Genomic DNA, 20,274 nt, shown 5'->3' with positions numbered 1-20,274 from the left:
GGGAAAAGGTGATGGCGTAAATAAAGTTTTACCTTTATTGATTTTGGTACATTTCAGCATTACGACTATTACATGGTAAGGCTATTGAACACCATTTTGACCTTTGTATTTATGATTAACTTGTCAGCTGAAGTGTATCAGTACGTATTATTGGCATATATTTTTCTGTATTCTCTTGCAATGTACTTTGTTATACACCCATTTGTATAAACAAACAAGCGATTTAACCAGGGCTGTTTTTGTTTTTTAATTTTTGGAAGGTATAAATTAATATAAATTTACGCTTTCATATTTTGTTCATTACAAACGTTCTCGAAACGACTGTCCTAACGCAAAAGTATCTCAATATCACTTAATGAAATTAGTGTATAAATAATGATGCAATGATGAAGTACAAAGTCAACAACAAAATTGTACAGAGTGTGATTTTTTACAAGAGTTATATTGGATGCCTATACTTTGAATAATTACGGATATTAGTGAACTAGTGAATGATTGAGGAGATGGGCGAGAGATAGAAAGATAAAGAGACACAGAAAGAACACAAGAGCGAAGGAAGAAAATAATGAATGAATGAACAAATCTATAACTTAATAAATGCATGAATGTATAAATGAATCGATAAATGAATAAAGGTAAGAAAGAACGTATGCCTGCAGGGGCGGTGATACCGGGGTTAGGAGTACGTTTCCCCCATGACAATCTTAAGGAGGATCTTTAGGTAATATTTTCGTGAAGTAGGTCATTGTTCTTTATAAAGCCTCATCGTTAGGTAATTATGGATATAAGAAGTTGACGTGTAGTAAGGTAGGATGTAAGGGTCATTTGAACTTATTAATTTATGGACATCCACCCCCGGATAACCACCTCTAGTCAACTACCCCTTAGGACAAGTACCCCCTAGCGCAACCACCCTTTAGGACGACTACCCTGCGGGACAACTACCCCGGACATCTACCTCTAGACAACTACCCCCTAGGACAACTATCCCCCAGACAACTATCCCCCAGACAACTAACCCCAGACAACTACCCCCTACGACAACCATCCTCTAGGACAACTAACCCCCGGAAAACTATCCTAGGGGGTAATTATCCAGGGGGAAGTTGTCCTAGGGGGTAGTTATCTGGGTGTTAGTTGTCCGGGGGTATTGTCACGGGGTGAAGTCGTCTTACAGGGTGGTTGCCCTAGGGGTACTTTTCATAGGGGGTAGGGGTCCTGATACACAACTTTGCACACTTCAGAGCACTGAGTTAATGTGATCTTAGTATTCATACTTTTTTTTTTTTTTTTTTTTTTTTTTTTTTTTTTTTTTTTTTTTACTTGTAATGAGGTTTATGCACAGCTTCAAATCTAAACACGTTCAAGTGAGTGGGCGTCACTATCGAATCCCTTCAACCGCCGAGCCCTTATTTTTATTAGGCCACTTCTATAAACCCGATGACATTCTCTTTTTTTATGTTACTAAGCTCATAATAATTAGCTTCATAAAATGCTGGTTGAACCTGAAAAGGGGAGGTTAGTTTGGTCATTACCTTTATCGCGTTATTGGGTCGCAAAACGAAATTAGTAAATACTATAAACGGTAAATCCACACATATTTTAAATGGTTCAGTTGTTCAATAAAAGTGAAATGAGAACTAGAAGGACGTTATTGTAGCGCAACAAAGTCCATGCGTCCTTCTGGAGCTTGGCACTATGCCAGAAGAGGTAACGCAATTTCAAATCACTGTAAAGAAACTTCATGAACTTGTTCATGTTCATTTCGCAAATTACTGCAGGAATATAGTAAGCCTACAACTCTCTGTTACAACGGATCGCCACCCTACAACGTTGTCACTGTACTTTATTTTCTGGATTCGTCTTTGAAGACAAATTTGTGTCGTGTTCATTACTGACTTAATCCCCATCGTCAATCATGATTAGGCTGGATGATATTTTGGTGCAGATCGGCGAGTTCGGGCCTTATCAGAAAAAGGTTTTCGCCATTGTCTGTATGATTGGTTTCACCGCTTCATGGCAATCAATGATCGTCGTTTTCCTAGCCGCATCCGTGGACCACTGGTGTGCGGTGAGTATTGATGTTAATTTTTAAAGGGCAACCCAACCTTATAATAATGTAGCGAAGTAGAGATACCCCCCCCCCCCTTTAAACCAGATAACCCCCCCCCCCCCCCTCTCTCTCTCTCTCCTATTTCATCATCCTCTCTACTGGAGGTCAACAAATTATAGTAAGATGAAACCTGGTCATTTCCACTTGTCCAAATATTCCCAGAATAGGATGTTTGTAGATAATGAGAATGCCCTTTATGTTATTGGAGTTTAGGTCCATTCACATGAAGGAAAAGATAGGATTTAATCTGTTCGCATGGGACTTTGACTGCTTCATGAAAAATTTCTAGAATTTCAAAAGGTTTAATAAGATTAATAAACATAGTTTCAGAAAATTAGAGAAATGTGTAGAAGTATCAGGTAAAGTACTTTTAATTTCAGATGCAATTCTACTAAAATATTCATTGCATGTATTAACTACTTCTTGACCGTCATAGACACATATTCCATGTTTTTCAATAAAATCGACTTGTACCTTTTCACGAACTGAAGAAAGTAATTCATGTATGATTTTCTAAGTTGCTTCAGTATTATTTGAACATCCTCAAATGATTTACAGTAATAATCCCTCATGCATTTACGTATTGCACAGGTGACATTATTTCTCATTTGAATATACACTTATTTCCGGTATAAACTTGGATTTTTTATATATTTCTGATACGTTATAGTTTTCTTTTTGCACAATTTTTTTGAAGTTTGGAGGTAAACCAAGGCTTAGAAATAGATTTATTCTTACGTTGGGTAAATATTTGTTAAAGTTGTCATTCGAGATACGCATTTAAAAATCAAATTCACTATCGACATCCTTATATATGTATGCAAATCCTAATTTATTACTATTAGCATTTCACACAATTTGGCAATTGTTATTATCATTGACGTCACGTTTTTTTAACAGTTTTATATTCGTTTAAATCGTCCGCAACTGGAAGTTTGCGAGCTGTTAAATCAGATCTGGACTAGCCTATGAACAAAGTACCATTGTACAAGGAAGGATAGTGAATAAAATCAGCATTACAAATTAATAAGAAATTACGTTGGTGTACCTGTGGCAGTATTTACATGTACATCAATAACAATTCCTTATGCACGCTAGCTTACATGGTTTGTTATAATCCCTGAATTCTACCAATCGATATTGTTTATATATTTGTTTGTATATTAATTTGTTCGTGTGTTTGTTAGTTTTTAACTCAATTTGTTTTTATATTTTTCTCGAAATAAGTAACTAATCCTTTCATTCGATACCAGGTGCCGCAATGGGACGATTTCGACTGCAGCGCCACCGGTCTCAGCGAAGAAACATGCATGCTCGCCATGAAGAACGCAAGCATCCCTGCCAACTACACGAGCGGCCACCAACTCGTCTTTGAGCAATGCGTGAAATACAACGTGTCTGGGGAGGCATTCAATCCGGAAATCGACCCGTTCCACGACCCCGGCTGGCCGACATCGCAAGTCATTGAATGCGACAGCGGATGGGTGTACGACACAAGTCAATACAAATCGTCCATAATAACGGATGTAAGCTACTTCCCTAATATATAAACCCAAACGCGCACAAGTGGCATACTGAATGTATTAAGAGAGGGGAGTATACTTGTAAGATTATTTTTACAGCGGCATCTTTTCAATTATAAATGATCTCCCTTAAAATTAACTTTGCTCAATATTTTGTTTCAACAGAATGTTTGAAGATTTTTTCCTCTCTAACATATCTAACATGTCCTGTTTATATAAATAACCCTACAGATAAAGACCAGTTATGGTCATGCGTTTGCATTGTGAAAGAAACGTTGTGGAATCGATCAGAAAAGGTTGATCATCTAGCATATAAGTATTGGGGTGTACTGCAAGGTTCTGGAATCATCAAAATGATAAGAAATATGGCCTTGTCTTCGTAAAGTTACAAGCACTGTACACAGAAAGATGTATATGGGACTACGTAAACGTGCGCGACACGTGCGTTTATCTCTCACAGGCCAATAGATAAACTAATTTACCAAATATATCAATTAGTAGGCGGTTTCCCGGCAAAAATGTTATCATCATGTATTAGTCAAAACATATTCTGTCACATGATTGGTAATAAGAGCTTCCATTTGTATTTTTTTTTAAATTGGGGCGTTTCCAATACTGGTCTTTATCTTTAAGTGCGTTGTTTCATCCATTATTTATTTCAAAGAAATTGTATTACATGGGACCCAGGACCTTGATCTCATTCCAGACTCAGGGCAGGTCATATAATTTTACAGCACTATAACAAATGTTAATCATTTGGGGTTTATATTTGGTCGTCCATTATTTCGAATAGATTTTAAACTCGTATCAAATGTATACCCGTACAAAGGAATACTACTATTAATTTGCCTATTACTATTTGTTACTATATAATCATCAGTTTGCATTATTTTTGCATTAGTAATTCCTTTTAAAACTCTACCACTGTCCATTATTGATTTTAATTTCTTTATTAACAATTAATAACAATAAAAACCACTCTTTTCTCTACCTCTCTGTAACGAAAGTTTTAAATTTTTGTCTTAACATAGATCAAATAGGTGTATATTTGGCATGTAAAAAAGCATACTATGTCTACTTATATAGTGATGCTAATTGTAATGAAACCTTGATGGAATACTAACAACACTAATCATTCAACGTGTATCTATCTGTCTTATTATCCCACAAATCTTTTCCATTATCTCGATACAATCTCATTCGAATGCTTGGGCGTTGCCCCATTTTTGTCTGTCTGTCTCCATCCTCCCCTTTTCAGTTTCCTCTCTCTCTCTCTCTCTCTCTCTCTCACTCTCACTCTTTTTGCATCCCTCCTCTCCCTTCCTGTCTCTTCCTCTTATTTGGTGTTTGAATAGTATTGAATTGAATTGAATTGAATTGAATTGATTTATTGTCCATAATATGGAAATTCATTGTTCACTGGTACAATTGTGTGTTACAAGGAAATGTACAAAATTAAACAGATTATAAAACATAATAACAACATAACATCAATGGCGTTTCATCTAAAAAAAAAAACCTGGTGTGCGGAACAGCAGATCAAACCCAAATATCCCAGTCGGCTTTTTACGCCGGGTATTGAGCCGGTTATATTATCAACGGAACACTGGCCGATATGTGAGATGAAACGATCTCATATTTAAAGTGTGTTGTGTTGTGTCTATTGTAATCTTCTCCCGGTTCGGAGGTTGATTGCAACATCTCTTCATTTCTCTCTATATTCTGCCATTCTGGTGCACTCTTGCAGTTTGAGTCCACTCCAGTTCTTGACATTCTCTTTCCAGTTGATTCTGGGTCCCCCTCTCGGTCTACATTCTTCCACTCTTCCTTCCAATACATCCTTTAAGAGGCTTTGGTGCCTTTCGATATGACCAAAGTATTTGATTTTACCGTATCAGGACAATAACCCCCTGGAAATTTACCCCCCGGAGGATAATCCCCGGAGGACAATTACCCCCCGGAAAATTACCCCCGGAGAATTACCCCCCCCCCCCGAGGGCAATAACCCCCGAGGACATCTACCCCCGAGGACAATTCCCCCGAGGACAATAACCCCCTGAGGACAATTATCCCCGAGGACAATTGCCACCTAGGACAACTACCCGCCATGGACAATTACCCCTCTAGGACAACTACTCCCGAGGACAAATACCCCCCAAGGACAACTAATGCCCGAGGAAAATTACCCCCCGAGGACAACTACCCCTCCCCCCCCCCCGAGGATAACTACTCCCCGAGGACAATTACCCCCCCCCCCCTCGATTACCCCAGAGGACAATTACACCAAGCAGACGACATCCCACAGAGAATGAACATAATTGCAAAGCTATTATTTCTCAAATTATAATGAGTTTAGTGTATTTAGTGTAATGTAATGTAATGGCATGTCAAACCATTCAAAAGGGGATATGACCCAATTCTGATAATTAAAATCTTTTGCTTGTAAATACACAGGATAGGGGTTAATTTACAATCAAAGAAACCAGACTTTCAAATTGAAAACCCCCGGAATGATATTAAGGAAGGAATTTGTTCCCTCTTGAAACGCCGAACATACCCCGGAGTGTGCAGCTGAATATACAATGGCGTCTTTTTTTGTTTACAAGCGACAGATTCCTTTATTTTTGTATCGCTGCATTTGTCATCAAAATAAAACCATGCGCGGGGTATAGAGTGAGGCAATAGATTAAACATTTAGCCTGACGGTAGTGAAGTAAGAGAAATAACTCAAGAGAAGATGAAAACACAGGCACTAAAAATGTGTGAGATGTCATGGGACATCGTCTGCTTGTGCAAGTCATGTCCATACTGTGATCTCACACATCTCTGCAGCGTTTGGAGAGCTCTTCAGGTGCTATGCCGGGGCTGTATAGTAAGCGTTTTGTAATTTATAATAATCATTACTTCGAATGTTTCTAAGCATTGAATTTTGATAACCTTGTCGAATCAAAGTTTCAATTTTTCAATAATGAAAATAAAGTTAGTTTTTAAAATCAATGAATATTTACTTTAAAATGTAGTCGATCTGATTTCTCTTTACATCTCCTGGGCTTTTCCAGGTGTAGGTTCTTCTTTTATGTGTTGGTAAAAAGGTGTTGGTTATCACTAGATAATATTCCTTACATAACTGAACAAGTCGATCACCCCGCTCATTTCGATTGCCTAGTCCATATTGTCCAACAATCTTTCCATCCTTACCTTCTCCGACTTTAGCATTCCAATCACCTATCGCGATATACAACTTCTGTTGATTTACAATGCTTTAGCATTTCAACTATTTGATCGTAATATTTGTTTTACCTGTTCATCACTGTAATCACTGGTAGGGGCAAACACTTGAATTACTGCTAGGTTAAACGGTTAAGCTTTCAGCTTCATTAACATCATTCTCTCATTTAATGTTCAGTAAACTAATGTGTTTCTAATGTGTTAACATTCCATGTCAAAATGCGCAGTCGCCTCCCTCTTGTTTTCAGGGACAGAGCATCACAGCCTCATCTTCCCGAAGGCTTTGAACTATAGGTTGGTCATTATAATGTACATTATTTGCAAAAGGCAGCAGTGTTCGGGGACCAGTCAGGCTTGCATCTCGTTTTACTTTTTGTGTGTGTACTTCATGATGTTGCAGACAATAGTAATATACATGGTGAGGTACCAAACTCTTCCATGGTAGCTGGCCGTTGGCTCCATATGAGCTCACCCGCCCTTAAGTTCTATATGTTACATATCTGTTATTCGGGTGATGGTTCAGTTGAGCTGTCACGAGCATGAGGAGAATGGCATGATGACACATAGCAAACACATTAAAATACGAACTAGCCCTACCACGAAAAAAATGCCCGATCTTGCTGCACCGTTCTCCAGCAATTTAAGGTACAAGACCAGCTAGAACATCATTCACAGGTGCTCTAGTAAGACAGGTTATACCGTACTTACTTGTTAGAGCTAGCCATGTATCATCCAACTTGATCTCCCATAACTCTCAAGGCATCTACAACTATCCATCACCCTGCACGTCGCTGGCTGTACTGTCTACGGCATTACAGTAGTAATTGTGAGACAAGAAGCTAGTACTAAAAATTGGCCAGACGGAGGCAACTTTTAGGTTGCGTTAATACCTACGCTAATCAATCAATACGCCTATATGGTGATGATTGCTTGTGCCAGTAATTCAACTCAGTTTTTGCACTGTTCGTTTCACGCTTGTTTGTTTTAATATGATATCACTTTATCAAAGAACACTCCAGTCACTGACGTAGTCCAACGTCAGTAAACAAAAAACGTTTCGTGTGCAACGGACATCAGTTCATTGTACTTTATGTACATACCATTCTTTATCATTTTTTTTCTTTGTGCATTATACATGATGTTACTATTGCCTTAGTTTGACCTGGTATGTGGAATGGAAGATCAGACTCAGATATCCCAATCAGTTTTCTACGGCGGTTTCCTAGCTGGCTCAATCATCAACGGAACATTGGCGGATATGTAAGCGATTAATTTAAAGGGGATCCGTCATACATGTCCTTGTTTAGCTTATAAATTGCGGTTTGGGTACGGGGTTTTCGTGGTGCTGTGGTGCTGTAAATTAACGGTCATGATCAAGGGTGTCGATTTGTATCCGTGGTTGGGGGGGGGGGGGATGATAGGTGCCAAAATATTTTCGGCAATGGATCAAAGCAATCAAGAGGTAGAAGCGTGTGGCAAGTTGCACCCCTCCCAAGCGCGTAGCCAGGATTTCATTTTAGGGGGCGGTAGTGAGCACGCGAAGCGCGGTCCCTAGGGTGTTGCGTGCAAGGAGGGGGAGTCCCCCCGCGAAGCGCGGAAGCTTTGACGTTTCACTAAATTATTAGAGAAAGAAGACGATTCGTTGGACCGTTCTCGACTCTTAATCCTTGTTTGAATCAAGTTCCCCTTCCTCCGCGCATAGCGCTGAAGCTCTGACGTTTCATTAGATTATCAAAGACAGAAGACGATTCGATGTACCATTCTCAACTCTTAATCCTTGCTTGAATCAAGTTCCCCTTCCTCCGCGCATAGCGCGGAAGCTCTGACGTTACATCAGATTATTAAAGAAAGAAGACGATTCGATGTACCATTCTCGACTCTTAATCCTTAATGTTTGAATCAAGTTCCCCTTCCCCTTCTGACGTTTCATTAGATTATTAAAGAAAGAAGACGATCCTATGTACCATTCTCGTCTCTTAATCCTTGTCTGAATTCATTTTCGCCCATTCCTGCGCGAAGCGCGGAAGCTTTCACATTAGAGAAAGAAGACGATTTGTTGTATCGTGTCCTTCATGAATTCAGTTTCTCCCCTACGGGAGCTTTGACGTTTCACTAAATTATAGGAGAAAGAAGACGATTCGCTGGACAATTCTCGACTCTTAATCCTTGTTTGAATCAAGTTCCCCTTCCACGCGCGTAGCGCGGAAGCTCTGATGTTTCATTAGATGATTAAAGAAAGAAGACGATCCTATGTACCATTCTCGACCCTTAATTCTTGTCTGAATTCATTTTCGCCCATTCCTGCGCGAAGCGCGGAAGCTTTCACATTAGTGAAAGAAGACGATTTGTTGTATCGTGTCCTTCATGAACTCAGTTTCCCCCTACCGCTCGAAGCGCGGAAGCTTTAACGTTTCAATAAATTATTACTCTTAATTCTTGTCTGTATTCATATTCGCCCATTCCGCGCTTAGCGCGGAAGCTTTCACGTTTCATTAAATTAATCGTAAAAGAAGACGCTTCGTTGTATCGTGTACTTTGACGTTTCATTTGATTATTACGCTTAATCCACGTCTGAATTCAGTTACCCCCTAACAGATTTGCCCTTTTCACTGAATTATTAGAGAAAGAAGACGATTCGTTTTACTGTTCTCTATATTAATCCTTGTCTGAATTCAGTTTCCCCACTGAAAATAATTTGTGTTACAAATAAGTTGTGACATAATAATCTTTCTCCAAAAATGAAAAATCTTTTAGGAAATATCAGGAAATAAAATGAGTGAAAAAAAACAAAAATAAAGATACAATACTTAAATACTTAAAAACTAGAGAACTATTTTTTAAGTCATACTAATGTCCAAAAATCTTTCTCCTTGTCTCCGATCTCATCACGAAATTGTCACAGAGTTCATCTATGTTTACACTGTCCAGGATTGTCTGATGTGCATTGCAGATTGCTATTTTTGCGCTTCGCGCTTAACATTTAGCTCGTTGTTTTTTGACGCTGCGTCTTTGCATTTGGCGCACTGCATTTCTATGATGTTGTTGATTGAACAAATTGAATAAATTCATCAATTCCTGATGAAGCCGTATGAGCGAGAATTCAATTTATTCTTGTCTCATATACGGTTGTCTTATTTACTTCGTATACATGTATGTATTATGAAAATGAGATAGCAAAATGTGTATATTGATGGTCATCTTGCGAGTAATAACCATTAACTACTCTCATCGGGCTCTCATCCTTAATTTTTCTCTTCATTTTTTTTTTTTTTTTTTTGATGGTGAATTATTGGGGGGATGATTGTACAGGACATCCCCCACCTGAAATATTGGGGGGATATATCCCCCCATCCCCCCCCCCGGGATCGACACCCATGGTCATGATCATATTATAATTGAGGAGTTTTAATATTGCAGTTATGATGTTCCATTAAATATATCCTTTACGAAATGCCTAATGTTTACATCTCAGTTTTGACTAGATAACTATCTGTAAAATATACATCATTATCTAAAATTTACAACGTTGCATATTTTAATTCAGGTTGTATCGTTTCAAAACTACAGTTCGTTAAATAAATAACCATATGAAGATCTATAATGTGTGTGTGTGTGTGCGTGTGTGTGTGTGTACAAATATGATTTTATATATACAACACATTTATAAAGTCACACTTGTATAGACATACATGTATATACAAACAAATGTAAATATCTCACAATATTGCAACATACATAGCTGAAAGGCCATCCCACAAAATACTTCATTTGTACTTTCTGAAGGAAATCAGCCTTCATGTACATATCATTCCTGGCGGTACGTTTGCCTTAAATACGTCATAAAGTTATGATCATAATGATTACCATAATTATGACAATGATCAGTAAAGTTATATATATATATTTTTTTATTTTTTTTATTTTATTTATTTGTATGTTTTATTAAATCAAAACTAATATCACAATATTTACAGGTCATCAATAATGATTGGTACATAACAACAAAAAGATACATATAAAAAATTAAAAGTGACAAGAAATACAAGATATATTTAAATCAATAAGCATATAATGCGTAATATGAAGCCACAGAGAGTCCCCTAGCTGCCAATCAGTAAAGTTATTTTAATTATCTGCAGCATAGTCTACATTATCATCATTATCTTCATCGTTATCGTCATCGCCTCCATAGACCTTCGTCATCATTGCTATTTTCATCATTATCATTGTCATCACCACCGCCATCACCACAACCACCATCATCATAAACACCACCATCATTATCGTCATCATCATCATTTCATCATCATTTCGTCATCATCACAATCTTCATCTTCTTCTTTATTATTTTCGTCGTCGTTATTATTAGCACCGTCGCCTTCGTAATCATATGCCATCATTTTCTAACGGCCGTTGTCATTAACAAAATTGCATTATTGCTTGTGGATTGCATCTTTTGTTATATACTTGTATGTGTGAAGAGTTGGACGATGGTGGATGCTTATGGTATTGATGTTTGTCCGGCTAATCACGGGGATAGCTATAGCATTCTCCCCCAACTGGTGGGTCTTCACTGTCCTGCGGTTCTTCCAGGGGTACGCTGCTGTCTCTCTTTATATCATCGCCTTCATTGTAGGTAAGGGATTAAAGTGGGCATTCAAAGAAAATCACAAATGTGTCAAAAATGTAACACTAGAAACTGGTAAGCTAACATGTGGTAATTGTACAAGTTTAAGGTCTGCTACATATCGGTTGATTAATACAAATACAAATAGAACCACCTCCATAGCATCTAGTATATACGAAAGATTCGCCAGAAAAAAACACGATGTTTTAATGACGTCACATACTGCACAAATACTGCCCAAGCAATCGACATTCCATAAAGAATGAACATAATTGCAATGCTATTATTTCTCAAATTATAATGAGTTTGGTGTATATAAAAGTAATGGCATTTCACACCATTCAAAAGGGGATATGAAACCGATTTTGATAACTAAATTCTTCTGTTTGTAAATACACATGATATAGGAATTAATTTACAGTAAAAGAAACCAGGCTTTCAAATTGAAAAAAAAACTCAGAATGATAGCATGGACGGCATTTGTTCCCTCTTGAAACGCCAAACTTACCGCGGTGTATGCAGCTGAAAGTACAATGGCGTCTTATTTTGTTTACAAGCGACAGATTCCTTTTTTAATCGATGCATTTTTCATCAAAATGATACCACGCGCGGGGTTTAGAGTGAGGCAATAGATTGAACATTCAGCCTTACGGTAGTGGAGTGAGAAAAAGAACTGAAGAGAAGATGACAAAACAGGCACTGAAAATGTGTGAGAAAGATGGGACATCGTCTGCTTGTGAAAATCATGTCCATTCTGTGATGTCACACATCTCAGCAGCGATCGGACAGCTCTGCAGGTGCTATGCCGGGGCTGTATTTAAGCGTTTTGTAATTCATAATAATCGTTACCTCGAATGTTTCCAAGCATTAAATTTTGATAACCTTGTCCAATCAAAGTTTCACCTTTGCAATAATGAAAATGAAGTTAGTTTTTAAAATCAATAAATATTTACTTTGAGAACAATGTGGTACCCCTTCTCATCAACGCCCCATAGCACTCATAGTGCTAAGGCAAATGTTGACTTGTACCTTTAATTCTAAGATTTGACTATGAACCTCTTTAAATAAAAAGAAAATGCACATGTCCTAATACAGCGCAAATTCTCAGCTACAACTAATGTAAATTTGGAAGAAAATGGAGTAGAAACAACACTGTCAACAGAACATTGAGAATATGACGTCAGTAATTAAAGATTATGTGTGGTATTCCGGTAGCGTGTACTAAAGTTAGCGCGTACTTAGTTAGTCCACACTATAATGGAGTGCATGTTGCAAACTAATTTACCCTGTACAGATTATTTTAATCCTTCAATAAAAAGTGTCCAACAAATTAATTTTGCAATGAAATGGGAAGAAAATATAATATGAGTATGAACTGAATTTTAACAAAGTCTTTGATAGATTATTTTTGTCATGAATATTGAAGGAGGAAGATAAAACCTAGCATTCCATAGAAGTGTGAACTACAATTGAGGCATGAAATCATATCTACCTTTCACGCCCGTTGAGAATATGCAATAAAATCTAGGGGCCACCTTCCATTCTGAAGAGTTAAAGTAGATCAAAATTTGGCAATAAAAAAAAATGAAATTCGCGCGCACGTGCATATCTAGGTGTTACGTTCGCGTATCGTCCAGCGTACGGGAAAATGCAAGCGTATGTGCGTGAGCGCGAAATTTTTGGAAAAGGTTGTGAATGGCCTGAAAAATGTAAACTTAATTTTAGACAATTTTGAGCATTTTCAATTTGTTGGGTGATACGTTGATATGTTGCGCATTAAGTGTCGTGATATAGTATATTAAGTATTATGCCATTTTGTTAATCACTAGATGACGTAACATTATGCAAATGACCTACGTGTGTCTAGGCCTCAATAGGGTCTTATAGGGAAATGTACAGAAAGAAAAAAACTAAAAATCCTCACGAATATAAGAGGTGTTATATACAATAGTACATACCCCCTACTAATATCAACCTTTTTTTTCTGCCTCTATTCTCTAGGAACCGAGTTTGTCGGGCCATCGAAACGTAACGTCACCGGCATTATCTTCGTCATCCCTTTTGCTTTCGGCAACGTTTGCCTCGCGGGCATCGCCTACTTCGTACCATACTGGAGGACTTTAGAACTAATTTGCGTCTCCCCGGCACTTATCTACATTGGCTTGATGTTGTAAGAGGATTTACAGAGTCATTACTCTTTTATATCTGTAGTGTGGTGTCTATGCAGGCATTAGATTCTCATAACTCTCATCAGCGTTTAATTGGTTTGGATTACAAGATTCAAAGAAAACCTCACCCCCCCCCCCCCCCAAAAAAAAAAAAAAAAAAACTTTATATATTCTGAGAGATTCATTAAATCCTACAAGATTCCCCACCAAAGTATATGAGAGAGGCAAAAAGCAAGAATAATATACAGTAGTATGTGAAACCGTTCATCAGGTTAATGTATTCAAACTCATGGAGGACCCCTTTCTAGGTGTGTTTGGGATGATGAAGCATTTCATTCACCTCCTATTATCCTTTGTACTACAAAAGCCAAAACGTAAATTACATAAACAAATTGGTGCTCTTCTTGGGTAAAGGTTTCTCATGAATGAAAAATATTTGCCAACTGCTATATATATTTTTAAATAAATTAGTTGCGATTTTTCTCCTGTTATATATTTTTATTTTCTCAGCTATGATTTTTCCTCATTGAATAGTAAATGATTTCTCACTAAAGCTTGGTGCATAATACATGTACAAATTAAACTGGTACGTCACATTTTCAAGAAAATGGCTGCGCATATGTTATGCTAAAAGGCATTCAAATTCATGATATTCAAGCATACGTGAAATAATTGCATTAGATTTAAGATTGGTTCGAAGAAGAGCATTAATCCCTTTGTTTTGACGCCGACGATTCACGGTTATATTAAACAAAAACACAGGAATTTATACACCCTTTACTTCACCCAAACACCCTAAGTTTCATATTTCCACATCTTATAATGTTGTGACAACGCAAGTTTTTTTTGTTTCTCTCCTGTCAGCTTTCTTCCGGAATCAGTGCGTTGGCAAATATCGATGGGAAAGTATGACGAGGCTGAGAAAGCTCTAGTGAAGATTGCCAACTCGAACAACAAGCCCCTTTCAAGTCCATTTTTCAGCAGTGATTTCAAGAAGGAACAAGTAAGGATTTAAATATAAAGACCAGTTCTGGTAATGCGATTGCATTGTGAAAGAGAAAAGTGGCATATGCAGAAATCAATTAACAGGGAAGCGGATCCTCTCAAGCAAGATGATGAAGTGAGGGGGTGGAGCACCAGATGGAGGAAAGAACAGTAGGAGAAGGAGGAGAATATGTAATTACTTTGGCGGTTCACCTTGCTGTAGAATTAGTTTGGGGGGTTTTTGTGTGTTCGCGCGTGTGTTTGTGTGTGGTGCCAACTTGAAGCAAAGTGAAGATTCAGACGACGCAAAAATAATGTATTTGTTTTCATAACGACTCCAGAGCCCTCTATACACAGGGTTTGGCCAACTTGGTTTCACTGGGTCACAATAAGGCGTATATTATTTTGTTTTGTGCTTGCCCAACAAAGCAGTAGTCGCCATATTTTGTCCAACTCGAACCGGGTTGGCCAAACACTCCTTATCAATGGCACTGAACGGCTCTTGAATGCACCCCTCCCCGGTAAAAGAGTTAACTGGTAATTTCCAATGGTGGTAGGGAGGAAAACAAAACAGTTTCCAGTAATTCATCGTTTTTTTTAAATCTCTGTTTGTCCTAATAAGTACTTGATTTGATGTTATTTATTTTTCCACTCAAATATCCATGACTTTGAATGAAATATATAAACTATAGAGTATAACAATACATAATAAAACAAATAAATTATACAAGTAACGAAATACGTTTGTAATAAAATAAGTTTACAGAGTACATTTAAGTTTTAGAATAAGAGACAAAATATTTTAAATTGCTTGATAAACTAAGAGGGGAAAAAAGGGAATCTCAGAATAGGTAGGCTTGTTATTCGAGATTAGAATTTAGAATTGCTTCTAGTCACTTTCTCATGACATGCAATTCTGTCACCACAGACATTGCACATATTCATATTGGTTTTCAGATAGACAATCTAATGCTCTGTTACATTTAGGATATGTGTAAATTATTATTACTATAAGTAATAATATTAGTATTATCATCATGATTATAATGAGTATCAATTATAGTTAATATTATTATTATGATTATTATTTTCATTACTATCGTCAATATTATTATCATTAGCATCATCATTATTTTTATTATCTTTATTATTCGTATAGAAGACCGCACCAAAGGAGAGACGAGCTACAGGAATTGATTTATTCCGCCAGCCTCGAATGAGACTACGAACCATCAATCTTATCTTTACCTGGTTTGTCTCATTTAATTTGAACTTCTGATTTAGCCTAAGGCTTAAAATGAATAAAAAGGGAATGTTATTAGTAGTAGTAATACATTACATTATCATTATTATTTTTGCTATTGTAATTATCATCAGTATCGATACAGTTGCTAGCTACGATTGCATTAAGCGCTGCCTAGCAATATAGGCCTACTATGTGTTTACAAAGCACTTTATGGCTGTTACAGCAGTAGTAAATATTCTGACGCTTGTTATGAATTATAAATTATGATGCAACGTTAACACATGGGCAATGGCTACTATGTGGCTTCAGTCATAGTTTTCTCTTCTTCGTGTTGTCCTTCATCAGGATGGTGAATGCAACGGTGTACCACGGTCTATCACTAAACACCTCAAACCTCGGTGTCAACGACTACGTCGCCTTCGCAGTGTCAGGAGCCGTCGAGATCCCCGCTTGCCTACTCGCTGTGGTCGCTGTAGAGATCAAGTTTATTGGACGAAGGATTAGTCTCAGCGCGAGCATGTTGGTCGGCGGCGTCGCTTGCCTCTTTACAACCTTCATACGTAAGATAATTACATTTTCATTGATTGAATTTTTGCTTAAGGGGATCGTTTAACAATGTTAAATCTGAGATGCAGGGTCCTACTTATTATCAGTGTCTGCGATATGGTGTAATATTGAAACCTAACAAAATTGCGCTTAAAATGATCAAGAACTGCCTCAAATAAATACAAATCTTTGAGTGACCGGTTTTTACCATACTCGTTTTCCCCAATAGACTGGAGTGTTATGAAAACCCTTTTACAAACGGTTTTCAAAATGTGTAATTTCAATCATAAATATCTTGATAATCAGACGGGCGATCGGCTTGTAAAAGTCATGGGGTTCCTGACTGACCTAAAGGATGATTGCAGCATGAGCTAAATCCAGAATTTTGTTTCAGAATGTGACACAAATTTACCGGATCCCTTTAAGGTTCTGACATCAGTCCTTCTCCTCTCCTCCTTACCCAGCCCCATCCCTTTATTTCTATCTCTCTCTCTCCCTCTCCACCTCTCTCTCTCTCTCTCCGCCCCTCTCTCTCTCTCTTTTCCCCCTGCCTCTACCCTCAACAAATCTGAATCGATCAAAGCAATCGTGAAAACAGTGGCAGCTCATGTATTTAAAAGATAAGGACAGCTAATTGTATGCTATCGCAGTTGACAACCAAAATAGATTAACGTCGACGCCCCTTTCCCATAAGTATGTACCATATGTACATAACAGCTGCAAGAAAGATGACAATATCATTTTAACAACATTTTTCCATTCACCCAATTATGTGAACTTGAAAAAAAGCCAATTCCCCTTCAGCGATCACTTCCAACAACTTATTTATTTATTTATTTCTATTCCTCTTTATTGTTTTCTTTCTTTCTGTTTATAATATAGCACCCGGAGCAGCACTTACATCAGTTGCAATGATTGGTAAATTTGGAATTTCGGCATCTTTTGCCATCCTGTATCTCTACACCGCGGAGCTGTACCCAACCAATATCAGGTAAAGCTTGCGTACATATACGCGGTTTTCAAAATAGTGTACTTAATTTCGTTGGCACGGTTAAAGATATTAATAACATCAGCTTTAGAAATTAAAATGATTATAACAAATATTGAAAATTGAATAAAAATGAATGAATAATTGAATAAATGAATGAATAAATGAAAGAATAGATAATAAATAAATAAGTATACTAAGCCAAACCATTCCAGTTAATGCTTTATCCGAAATTATTTACAACTCGAAGAAATTATTAGGTAAAATTGCCTGGAACACCACGGAATTGCAACAAACAATAAGACAGTAATGTTGATACCATTAAGATTTTTTAATACGGTAGACTGAGAAAAACACTTTCCTGTTCGGATGTTTGAGCAATTGAAGGTTCCAAAGGGCAATTTTGACATTCAAAATGGTTTCAAGTCACTTTATTTATTCTATTCATTTGGAAACTTCATGAATAGGGCTACTTCAAAAAGACGTCGATATAAGTATATTCATTTCATATGACATAGGAGCGTGGCCATGGGAACCTGCTCGATGTTTGCACGTGTCGCCGGCATCCTGGCGCCCCTTATACTCACACTGGCCAGGATTTGGACTCCACTACCCCTCGTCATCTACGGGTCCGTCTCAGTGATCGCTGGCCTCCTGACTCTCTTCCTCCCCGAAACATTAGGCCAGAAGCTCCCCGAAACGATCGAAGAAGGCGAAAATTATGGAATGTATGTAAACTATTGTTCTAGCTAATCTATTCACACACCCATCTCTCACTTTCTCTCTTTCTCTCCTGCCTGCATGCTTCATTCCCTCCTTCTACCCTCCATCTCACTTCTCCCTCCCCCTACTTCCTCTAGCCTCCCAATCCCCAACCCCTTCCGCAATCCCCACCCCTGTTCCTCCTCTCCCCAACTCCCTCCATCCGCTGTTATTACTTATTTCAATAACAATGCAAATTATTAATTCTTTTTCTTTAACTGCCGCGCACTCTATCTTTAACAAATAATGAGATTATCTTGGCGTGTATTATTTCTAGAAAATGATATACTTTCTTTTTTAGTAGTTGATAAGTTCTGCATTTTATGATTCACTTATATACAAACAAAGAGAATCACTCAAGAAACCGAAAAGAGGGCAAATTTATTTGACTATGTTTAGACCGTGTTTGATATAACTCCTATCAAACAAGCTTTACTTCTGGATGGTATTTCGCAACGTCCCATTAGCAACCAATCGAGAAGGGATTGGGAGTGCACATTTGCGTTCGAAGTCCTAGATCGTTGCTTTTATTTTGCTTTTGGAAGAAGATGGATACTTGAAGTTTGTGTGTTTTATCGTTTATGGTGCTCTAAAGATCGCTTGATTCATGTTCCTGTCCTCAATGGAATGTAAAATTAAGGAATATTCAAAACTGTTGGTAGGGGTAGAGTATCATATATAATTATACTGAGGAACGTATATTACCCTATAACGCTACACCAAACCTAAAACACACACTTCAACTCTCAACCCTCTACACCTTTGATATCCCGGAGCAATTTATTGTTGTAGTAGCAAATGTTGAATCGCCCATATGTGTAAAGCCCCAGTCCCATATAAAGCCGGACCAGCACGGACGAGCACGGACCACTCCGGACCATCCCGGACCATGGTCTGGGGTGATCCGGGATGGTCCGGGATGTTTTGTTCAAAAAAGTGTGATGCTTTTAAGCTACAGTCCCATATACGTCCCGGACCGTCCCGGACCATCCCGGACCCCATCCGGGGTGATCCGGGATTCGGTCCGTGTTGACACCGTGTTGGCACCGGGGTTGTCCTGGATGGTCCTGGATGGTCCTGGATGGTCCTGGATGGTCCTGGGCGGTCCGGGAGTCGACCCCGGATGTTTTTGACGGTCAAAAACTGCCGGGGTGGTCCGGGACGGTCCGGGACAATAGTTTGATCCGGGGTGATCCGTGTAGCCACCGTGCTGGGTCCGGGGTCATCCGTAGTGGCGCCGGGGCGGTCCGTGTTGATCCGTGGCAGTCCGGGAGTGAGTTATTGACCCCGGATCACCCCGGCGCCCCGGACCGTCCGGGCATAGCCCCGGCAGCAGTACAGATCATTCCAGACCCAGCACGGAGCCGCCACGGACCATCCCGGACCACCCCGGTGCCAACACGGTGCCAACACGGATGACACCGGACCATCCCGGTGCCAACACGGATCATTCCGGGATGATCCGTGTTGGCACCGGGATGGTCCGGGATCATCCGTAGGGGCGCCGGGGTGATCCGGGGTCAATAACTCACTCCCGGACTGCCACGGATCAACACGGACCGCCCCGGCGCCACTACGGATGACCCCAGACCCAGCACGGTGGCTACACGGATCACCCCGGATCAAACTATTGTCCCGGACCGTCCCGGACCACCCCGGCAGTTTTTGACCGTCAAAAACATCCGGGGTCGACTCCCGGACCGCCCAGGACCATCCAGGACCACCCCGGTGCCAACACGGTGTCTACACGGATCGAATCCCGGATCACCCCGGATGGGGTCCGGGATGGTCCGGGACGGTCCGGGACGTATATGGGACTGTAGCTTAAAAGCATCACACTTTTTTGAACAAAACATCCCGGACCATCCCGGAACACCCCAGACCATGGTCCGGGATGGTCCGGAGTGGTCCGTGCTCGTCCGTGCTGGTCCGGCTTTATATGGGACTGGGGCTTTATGGGACTGGGGCTTAACGCTGTGATCTTGTTATCTTCACACAGGGAATCTGACGAGAAGAACACCCTTTCCGGTAAAGATGGTGTCTACATTCGCTGCCAGGATGATGAAGAGGTCACCATCATAGATTAATT

General features: G+C 39.1%; 2 protein-coding genes across 2 annotated transcripts; both read left to right on the top strand.

Annotated features, from left to right (window-relative positions):
* The first annotated feature begins 1,889 nt into the window (after positions 1-1,889).
* LOC105443275 (solute carrier family 22 member 1-like) lies at positions 1,890-3,832 on the top strand. Its single transcript, XM_011676275.2, has 2 exons — positions 1,890-2,071; positions 3,367-3,832. The coding sequence occupies exons 1-2, from the start codon at positions 1,919-1,921 to the stop codon at positions 3,661-3,663; spliced, it is 450 nt and encodes a 149-aa protein (XP_011674577.2). The 5' UTR covers positions 1,890-1,918; the 3' UTR covers positions 3,664-3,832.
* Positions 3,833-11,229: 7,397 nt separating this feature from the next.
* On the top strand, positions 11,230-20,274 carry LOC115919299 (organic cation transporter protein-like). The gene is made up of 8 exons (XM_030972724.1): positions 11,230-11,500; positions 13,493-13,661; positions 14,524-14,662; positions 15,803-15,894; positions 16,235-16,449; positions 17,318-17,426; positions 17,942-18,151; positions 20,185-20,274. Exons 1-8 carry the CDS (start codon positions 11,362-11,364, stop codon positions 20,270-20,272), a joined length of 1,161 nt encoding a protein of 386 aa, XP_030828584.1. The 5' UTR covers positions 11,230-11,361; the 3' UTR covers positions 20,273-20,274.

Source organism: Strongylocentrotus purpuratus, unplaced genomic scaffold (assembly GCF_000002235.5).
Source record: "Strongylocentrotus purpuratus isolate Spur 01 unplaced genomic scaffold, Spur_5.0 spur5_contig_863, whole genome shotgun sequence".
NCBI classification, from domain to species: Eukaryota; Metazoa; Echinodermata; class Echinoidea; order Camarodonta; family Strongylocentrotidae; genus Strongylocentrotus; species Strongylocentrotus purpuratus.
This window is presented reverse-complemented; position numbering and strand designations above follow the sequence as displayed.

Excerpts from the sequence above, each read along its gene's own strand:
- LOC105443275 (XM_011676275.2), top strand. The coding sequence starts at position 1,919 with ATGATTAGGCTGGATGATATTTTGGTGCAGATCGGCGAGTTCGGGCCT. Across the intron at positions 2,072-3,366 it reads CCGTGGACCACTGGTGTGCG|GTGCCGCAATGGGACGATTT; the intron begins GTGAGTATTGAT and ends ATTCGATACCAG.
- LOC115919299 (XM_030972724.1), top strand. The coding sequence starts at position 11,362 with ATGCTTATGGTATTGATGTTTGTCCGGCTAATCACGGGGATAGCTATA. Across the intron at positions 13,662-14,523 it reads ATCTACATTGGCTTGATGTT|CTTTCTTCCGGAATCAGTGC; the intron begins GTAAGAGGATTT and ends CTCTCCTGTCAG. Across the intron at positions 17,427-17,941 it reads CTGTACCCAACCAATATCAG|GAGCGTGGCCATGGGAACCT; the intron begins GTAAAGCTTGCG and ends CATATGACATAG.